The 8,913-nt window shown below is 46.7% G+C and overlaps 1 protein-coding gene across 1 annotated transcript; it reads right to left on the bottom strand.

Annotated features, from left to right (window-relative positions):
- Nucleotides 1-1,506: 1,506 nt before the first annotated feature.
- On the bottom strand, nt 1,507-3,086 carry LOC124675712 (B-box zinc finger protein 20-like). The gene is made up of 3 exons (XM_047211787.1): nt 2,717-3,086; nt 2,240-2,632; nt 1,507-1,851 (listed from the first exon to the last, which is right to left on the bottom strand). Exons 1-3 carry the CDS (start codon nt 2,927-2,929, stop codon nt 1,651-1,653), a joined length of 807 nt encoding a protein of 268 aa, XP_047067743.1. The 5' UTR covers nt 2,930-3,086; the 3' UTR covers nt 1,507-1,650.
- Between the last annotated feature and the right edge of the window lie 5,827 nt (nt 3,087-8,913).

The raw sequence follows: 8,913 nt of genomic DNA on the forward strand, positions 1-8,913 counted from the left end.
ATTTCCGCTTAATACATTTATATCATGGCACGAAACTAATTATTAACATTAAAAATATAATAAATATCCATTATTATTTGTCTCTAAAGCACTATCTCCAACATGTGTTGGGTGTATTTTCTTTGTAAGGCTATATTGAGTAATATCAATAAAGAATGGTGTGTGTATCATTATGATGCAGAGAGGTAGAGGCTTCAACCTCCATTGAGAAAAAATTGAGCCATGGTAGTAGGGGTGGATGTCAAACCAACTTGACTCTACTTGAATTGTAAATACTCATTAGTTTACGAGCTTGCTCGACTCAAGTTGTTAATGTAACAAGTTTAAAATCTTAGCTTAGCTAGACTTGGTAAATTAAATACAAGTTGGCTCGATAAGCTCACTAAGAAATTAAAGAACTTAATCAAATTATCTTTGGGTAAGAGAAGAAGATTGATTGTTCATCATATATATCTCTCCGTGAAGATTTTGGAGAATTTAACCTAAGTATTCATGTATGTTTTTGGCCTACGAGTCTTGGTTTTGTTTAGTAGTGTTGACTATTTTATGAGCTAGCATAGACTCACCTAAGGATATTAACGAGCTTACCTAGTCCTCCCAACTTGACTCGTTAAAATCGTTTTCTTAACAAGACAAAAAATACAAACTCGTCTTGGCTCATTAGTGTTTGAGTTCGATCTGTTTCGAGACGAGTTTTAGAATACTCTTTAAGCTCACGAGCTTCGAGTTTTAGTTCCACTCATATCTGCCAGTTGTTGAATATAAATATAGTGCCTAGCCTCCTTCCATCAGATCGGTGTTTTGGAAAATTTAGCTAGTGCATCAATCCTATATGATATCAGAGTCAAGAGGTCTTGAGTTCAAGACCCTGCTCGCGCAGTATAAAAAAACAAAAACAAAATTCTGCAGCTTGTGCATCGAACCCACGCTAAGAACTAAAATAACGTGAGGGGTAGTGTTGAAAATAAATATAGTGCCTAGCCTCCTTCCATCAGATCGGTCTTTTGAAAAACTTAGCTAGTGCATAAATCCTATACCAGCCACTCTCCATTGTGGAACGTGGAAGTTTGGATGCTTCTGGCACTTTCTCCCCTATGACCATTGGTGAGTGGTGTCTTTGAGTGACGAGGTCAGTGAGGTAGATGTTTGTTCATGTGTCAACAGTTTTAGTTTTTTATTGACCTGTCTAGGTGATCAGGAGTTGCTTGATTGGTTGGGTTGTTGTTGTTCTTTCGGTTACTTAACCTTGCAATTCTCTTCTTCTTGATTAACAGATTGAGGATTTTTTGTTGTTGCATCCGCTTAAAAAAATGCACAATGGCGAGTGACCATATATTGCATTATAGTTGACAGATACGGTCGGTAATTTCCAGCGTCCACTAGAAAAAAAGAACTGACAAAACTAACAGTGCATGCATAGTTCTTTTCCGCCCCAAAAATGCATAAACAGTCACACTCTCCAAGGATCCAAACACAGTACTAGTACTAGTAGTATTCAGGACGGCAGAAAAAACGGCGGTAATTTCAAAACGAGCACATACAGATCAAACAAAATCCATGGTCCCTATCCTTTGCTGGCCCTATTTTCCGTTGGTTTTATGTGCTAGTACTAGTACTAGTGGAGCTACTGAACTGCAAAACCGCACGTTTTCACCAGTAAGAGTAGCCAGAAGAGGACGCCCTGGGTCGCTTGCTGCTGGCCCACTGCGCCTCCACTTGCATCTGCGGCACCCACAGCTCTCGTCTGGCCCGCTCACCGGCGGCGGTGACAACGACGCCACCGATCAGCTGCTCCTGGCCCGCCCACGACGGATAATCTTGCTGCGGCCCACCGATCTGAGCCATTCCTCCCTGCTCAAACGCCAAGTTGCCAGATTAGTCCAAGCAACAAAACAAAATCTCGCGGTCAAAAGAAAAAAAACTGCATTTCTTGATTGTACATGAAGTTTGGTTAAATCTCGAATCCAAAAGTGGTAGGAGTGTGTAACTATCCTTATGATCATTTTGCATTAGAGCATCAATATCATTTTCTCTTTGTTAAAACGAGGGCAAACGATCTGTCCTATTCAATTCGCCCCAAGACGCTATCCTATCTTGACAACCTGGTCCAGCAGCTTCGGATTTTTCTCGACCCTAGTTGCGAGCGTGACAACAAAACTATCTAAATGATTGCAAGCTCAAGATACTTGGAGCAGGTCATGGTTAGAGCAGATGAACAGCCAGCCAGTCGGCCACTGACCTGATACTGCTTGTCTGAGGAGACGGCGACGGTGGCGGCCGCGGCGGCGTCGTCCAGGAAGAAGTCCTCGACGTGCCACCCGGGCAGCGTCTTGGTCAGGTACTCGGATATGCTGCTGCCGTCGCTCGGGCTCGCCGTGGCACTGGCGGAGCCGCCGCTGTAGGAGTCGGCGTTGCAGGGGCTGCTGTTGTTCTCCTCTTCCTCCTCATGCTGTTGCGCTTGCTCCTGATCCGACGGCGCGGGGGAGTCCACCGGCGCCGACGAGACACGCACGCCGGTGAGCAGGAACCGGCTGTGCCGCCTGGTGAGGTCGCTCGTCGTGTGCACGCGCACGTCGCACTCCCGGCACAGGATCGCCCTGTCCTCCTTGCAGAACAGGAAGCCCCTCTTCTCCTGCATCCCACACATGATATATCAGCACGAGACAGAAGATAACATCGCTCTCTGAAGTCTGAAGACGTTCTCCGTATGTCTTACCTGGCAGATGTCGCAGGGAGGCGGCTTCTGGTCGGACGACGAAGGCGACGAGGAGGACGGCGGGGGGTGGAGCAGGGACAGGCGCCGGTGCTTGCCGGCGAGCTTGTTGGCGCGGTGGACGCGGTGGTCGCACGCGTCGCACAGCGCGGCCTCGTCAGCGCAGCAGAAGACGGAGGCCGCCTGCGCCGCGCACACGTCGCACTGAACCTTCATGACAGTAATCTGAGCTCGCTGGTAGAGCAAGCTAGTCAAGCTCGAGGGAGATGGGAGCGGTGAGAGGTAGGCAAGGTAGCTCTGGCCAATATCCTGGACTCTGGGTTGCCAACGAGGCCGGTGCTTATATATTGGGAGGTGGCACGGCGTAGCGTGCGAGGGCAAGGGCGTGTTGGGGGTAGAGGTGTCACCGTTTGAGGTGAGGTGAAGAGGAGAAAAGGGCGATGCCTTCCTTGTTCCTTGGGCGATGGAGATTTCTGACTTTGGAAGATGGAGCCAGGGGGGTCTATGTTGACCTACCCTCATTTCCCGTAGATTTCATGAATCATGATAGTACACATTGGTAGGTGCACTCGATCAGATTGCATCCGCCCTTTCAGTACTGACGTTTATTAGTAGACAGACGTTCAGACTTTGAACAGGAATGTTAGGCTGACCACTTTACCTGAATGAAGAAATGGAGTCTCCTTGTCTACATTTTGTGCTCTAAGCAATACTCTGGAGTACTTTTCCTGCACAAAAACTATTAGCTAACAGACTTGGCACATTGTTGCTACACACAAACGGCAGCAGATCTGAAAACCTACGGCATTTTTTTTCAATTTCTAATAATTGTGAATTTTAGTTGCTATCAGGGATCAACATCAGTTAAGCAAATACAGTAAAAGCACATCGCCTTTTGGGACCACAGTATCATCAACTTGCGCAAGTGCAGCTAAGTTCTTTCTAGAGGAACCTAGTCAAGGTGTCAAGGCACATGCACCATAACCGAAGGTAAACAAAACAGCTTCTTCACTCGCGTCTTCCAAACAATATCCACTAAAAGCAACAGCTCGGTTGATTGAGCCGTGGCGTGGTGCCGTGTTTGGAGCACGTCTTTTTCCAGCCGTGTCCCTTAAACGACGTCCCAAATTATTATTTTTTTTATTTTGTAATTCCAGTCTTTGAACACACTAGTTTTGAACACATAAGCCGCGTCCGTTTTACAATAATTTTTGTGCATGGATATAAGACATATAATAATTCAAATGATTTGAAGTTCAACTTGATCCCGCTGTGTGCACAATAGTTTACTGTTCTTTGAGCCTACACAGATGCTCTATAAGATCATTTTGCAGTTTTGCAGTTGGTCGTGAGCATCTATGTCACGGATTTCTGCATGCATAGTGAAAAAATCAGTAAAATCCGCAGATATTTAGTGATTAATATGAGCAAGAGGACTCTGACTCAGAGGAACCCCTATCAATCAGTGGACTCTTGCTCTCACTTTTTGTAGTCATGTTGTGCATGATCACACAAGCATTTATCACCTCCCACATTTGGATCATTATCTGGCCTTGTTGTTCATGTCTACGAGTCAACAACAAAAATCGCCAATCAAACGAGCGGCGGCAATAAGGGCAACAACTACGAGGATGTCCCCGCCGAAGCAAACGGCCGAACACCTTGTGTGCACGGCGGATGGGGGATGTGGCAGCATTTGGGGCTCCGGTCGACGCACACTATGAGGGGAATTGGGTGCGAGGAGAGGGAGGAGCACTATGGAAGTAGGCGCAAGTGAACTACCGGCGTCGGAAAGGGCGGCGGCGATAGGAGAGGTGGGAGGGAGGCTTGTCATCGAGCGAGGGTGAATGGGCTGGGTTGTTAGCAGTTGGTACCCAACTAGATTTTACCTACGCGGCGAGAGGCGCGGAGCGCCTAACACATCCCCTGTGGGACGGGAATGACCATGGGGTACTGGACATGTTATTGGGCCACGCCGAACGGAAAAGGTATATGGACTCACAATTTTCGGTATCATCTTGAATGATTTTGGAGGATGCGGTTGGAGATGTTCTAAAGACTTGTTGGATGTTACTACACTTCAGAGAGCTTAATATGTGCATGTACTTCACCAGCACAACTTTATCAAGGTTACTTCTTATCTGCAAACACACGAATGAACATGCAGAGTCGAACTGATCACCCCCTCCACATCACATTATCTCGGTCTTTTTCATTGACTGGACTGAAGAAAGTTCAGGAAAAAAACCACCAATGATTAGGCATCCCTAAACTGCATGCCATGATGGCATGAAATGGGCTGGCAATGGGGATCAGAACTCAAAGGTCAGACATGGGCGAGTGGGCGCTCTCAGGTCAGGTCAGGCTCGCAACAAGGACATCGTCCTACAACTTGACGCCTCCTCTTCTTATCCTCCTCTCCCCAACTTGCATTCTTTCTCTCTTTTTCTCTTTTCCCGTCAAAGGGGCCACCCTCGATTTAATTAAACGAAAGGTACCAGAATCTTACATGCTACACTTTCATACTAGATTGCATATATGCAACTTTGAATTGTGTAAGGTTTCTTTCCAATGGAGTAATGGCAAGTCACTCTCCATTTGCTGTACTTTAGTGTTTAGTTGCCTCCCTTTTTTGGGGGTAGAAAGAGGCAAAGCACTTCAGTAGGAATTAGTGCATGTCAACAGAGCCTTCCTAGATCATGGCATCTCATGCAGTTTTACAATATTTTGCGTGGAAGAACCGATGCCAGTTGGAAATTGAAAAGTACGATCACTTACACTAATAATAGCAATCCATCTAAACCGTAAAGTATGTATATGCATCCAGAACATGCTACGGCTATGGTCCCCTGTTGTTGATTGCTTATTTCTCACATAATGTAATCCCACTGCTTTGGCTAAATATCTCCCGATTGATGTCATCGCTTACCTCAATCCCCAGCTGCCAAAAAAATTACGAGAAGTATAGTGCTCCTGGCATGGCATGGATCCGTTGGAGCTAGGAGCTAATTTCAGTGGTGAAATACCAGGTGGCAACCCATCTTTCTGCCTGAATTCAGAAAAATGCAAATCTAGTCCTATGTCGCAAGAGAATGCTTCCGTTTATTTTTTTCTGATGGCCTGCTTAATTCGCATGATTCTTACAATACATCAATAGGAAAACTGCAGAATTACAATGTCATGCGCAGTTGAACCCTACCGGATTTGAAACCTATAGGATGTGTTTGACTCACATGAAAAGCATAACATGAGGTTTGAGTGGATGAATATTACAGTGCAATTCTATAGGAAAATTGCTATACATTTTGTTGACGTGTATAAAGTAGATTGCTCTAGATACTTTCCATCGGTTCGGACTTTTAGTTGCGTTGGCTAGTGCATGTGAAAAGCTTAACGTGAGTATCGAGTCCTAGGTCTCGAGTTGAAATCCTGGCTTTCACAATTTATTCTAAAAATCCCCGCAGCCTCCTGCCGTGTGGTCCCGACCTTCTGCTGCCTCTTTGCCTCTCTACACGTGTTGACTTATCTTCTCGATGCTTCCGTCACACGTGAGAGGGGTGTTGACGATGTATAAAGTACATTGCCTAGCCCTTTCCATCGGTTCGGACTTTTGGTTGCGTTGGCTAGTGCATGAAGCTTAACACATTTCTAAGGATTCCAATCCTACAAATCAAACAGTCACATATAGAAAAAATTCCAAAAAATAAAAAATCTTACAAAATTCTCATGACATCCCTTTAAATCAAACAAGCCATAAAACGGAATACACGTGCTAGCTGGTTGCGGCTTCCATCTTTACAAGTGCTAAAAGAAATGGCAGTGCGGAAATGCTGGCAATAACAAAGCCGATTATTTTTATTGTGTGTGCCTCCTTAGATTTGCTTGCCAATCCTGCCTACGACCTCATAATGATTAGTCTGATGATACGCATGTCTTAACATTTATCTGGAGGAGTATAATTATTCATGGATGAGTACCACCAAGAAATTATACTCTCCTGCAGAAAAAGTCGAAGCAGTTTCAGATACCCTGCTTCAACAGCTGCAAAGCCGTTGCAATATAAAGTTAACTGGTTTCTTGCCAAAACCTCCTAAAGTTTGACTGGTGTTTCACATTTGTACTATTTTTTTATGGGGCAAAGGATAGAGGCCCCTTCTTGGCCCTATGCTGCTACCATTATTTGGTGAGAGTCGGAGAGATGTGGATGTCTGGTTCACCGACTTTTTTTTGAACGGGCTTACGGACTAAATTATCTGCTCTAGTACACTTCAAGTGACCCAACTATTATCACAGAAAGTACAATACTATGATTTACATCGCTTGAACGCTTCTGTGCAAAACTGCAAACCCAACCATGAGTCACTTAAGCACAATCACTACGGCCGAGTATAATTACCTGAAGGCTGAAGCGATGGTGCTTATCTGGATCCTGCAATGTGTATCTTGGAACCGCGTCCGGACCAATGTTCCTTGCAGGAGATAATTTGCAGCCACCAAACTCGTCAAGTAGAATAAATCTTGTCTTTCAAAAGAAGCAATAGCATGTCAAGGAATCGGTGTGTCGCCGTTCCTCGTCAAGTACAATACTTTGATAGAGTATTGTATTCGATCTCTATGCTGTCCAGCTCGGAAACCTCTGGCGTGTCCCGTTCTCGGTCAGCGTCGATCCCTGCGACCGGTGGCGGCGCGTTGAGCAGGCCGGAGAAGATGTGGTGGTGTCGGCGTCGACCGCCCGTTTGCGGCAGCGGCTCTGCGAGGTTGGGGGAGGTGAGTGAGCCGTCGAAGTCGGTGCAGTGATTTTGTCGCGGAGAGACCACCGTCGCGCTGGACGATGTCCACGATGATGCTGCGCGCGACGGCGGAGCGCTCCGGCCAAGCCGAGGTCGGCTTTCTTCACGAAGAAGCCCGCAAATACCGAGGGATTCTCGCCGAACACGTTGAAGAAGTTGCAAACGATGAAGTCGGGCGGAGAGGCCGAGGGTGTCGAGGTCCCTTGGCGCCGAGCGCAGCACGTGCCCGCCTAGCCATCGAGCGTGGCCTCGCACGCCTGGAGGTGCGCGCGTCGCGGGCGTGGGACGGGAGTGAGGGAAGATCGTCGCCGGGAGGTCGCCCGAGCTCGGGAGAACATGGTGACGGCGTGCGGCGCGGGTCGTCCGGGCGGGCTGTCCGGTGGCCGAGGCAGGAGTAGCGAACGTGGAGGCGGGCGAGGTCGGCGGTGAGCTCGACGACACCGACGTGTGGCCATGGGCATGGAGGAGCTCGGGGAGATTGGAACAGTGGAGGTGGAGACCGACTGGTCAATACCTCGGTGAGGAGATAAGGTAGAGAGAAGGAAAGATGAGGAAATTTCGGGAGAGGAGAATACGTGTCTTGTCAAACTTTCTCCAACCGCTTAATAAGTACACTTACGTGTATAGCCCAATTAATATGACAGCGGGCCATAGAAACGAAATTGCTACATCCACCCAGGCTAAAAGAAGACCCACTACAGAATAAAGGAAAGAGACCACCAAAATTTGTACAGACCACCAGACGTGTACACGGAAAAAGAACCTCATAGTTCAAAAATCTGTGAAAAAGAAGTTTGTTCATCTTTAATATAGTAGTTATTGGGTTGAACAAGTTTTCCAAGGAGCCGTAAGAGTCGGGTAAGGTGCACACGCCAGAGAAAAGAAGCGCAGCTGGGTATAGCTCAGCTAACTGTTCACGCGAGACCGAAAAGGTCACCTTTAGCCGTATTCGATCTGGTTGCGACCACGACGGCACGTAGGTTTGCACACACAGGACACAGCCACCTACGGAGCTGTGCCGGAGAAAATGTTATATATGGCCGCGTTCACTCATCAAAATCGCAGCTGATAGGATGCATGTGTTTATTTTTTCTGAGTGCATGTTTGTGAGTGGCCCTACTGAGAATCCAGCGAACACTGTGTATTTGATAGAGATAATTGTATGCACTAACACCTGAAAATACGAGCATGGAGTCTCGAACTCGGACGGGTCACTGCCACCGGGCTATGCCTCGATTCATGATAGGGCATGTTTGCTTCGCATGATTCTTGCAACATGGGAATAGGAAAATTGCAGAGTTACAGTGTCATGTGTGGTTGAACCCTACCGAATTTGAAACCTACATGATATTTCTTCAAGCAGTATTTGACTCGCATGAAAAAATGAAAAAAATTGCAGCGTGAAGTTTG

Source organism: Lolium rigidum, chromosome 7 (genome assembly GCF_022539505.1).
Source record: "Lolium rigidum isolate FL_2022 chromosome 7, APGP_CSIRO_Lrig_0.1, whole genome shotgun sequence".
NCBI lineage: Eukaryota > Viridiplantae > Streptophyta > Magnoliopsida > Poales > Poaceae > Lolium > Lolium rigidum.

What these genes read in the sequence shown, in the direction of transcription:
- LOC124675712 (XM_047211787.1), bottom strand. Translation starts at nt 2,929, where the DNA reads ATGAAGGTTCAGTGCGACGTGTGCGCGGCGCAGGCGGCCTCCGTCTTC. An exon ending in CTCCCTGCGACATCTGCCAG is followed by an intron (nt 2,633 to 2,716) that starts GTAAGACATACG and finishes TGTGGGATGCAG; the next exon opens with GAGAAGAGGGGCTTCCTGTT. An exon ending in CCTCAGACAAGCAGTATCAG is followed by an intron (nt 1,852 to 2,239) that starts GTCAGTGGCCGA and finishes GCGTTTGAGCAG; the next exon opens with GGAGGAATGGCTCAGATCGG.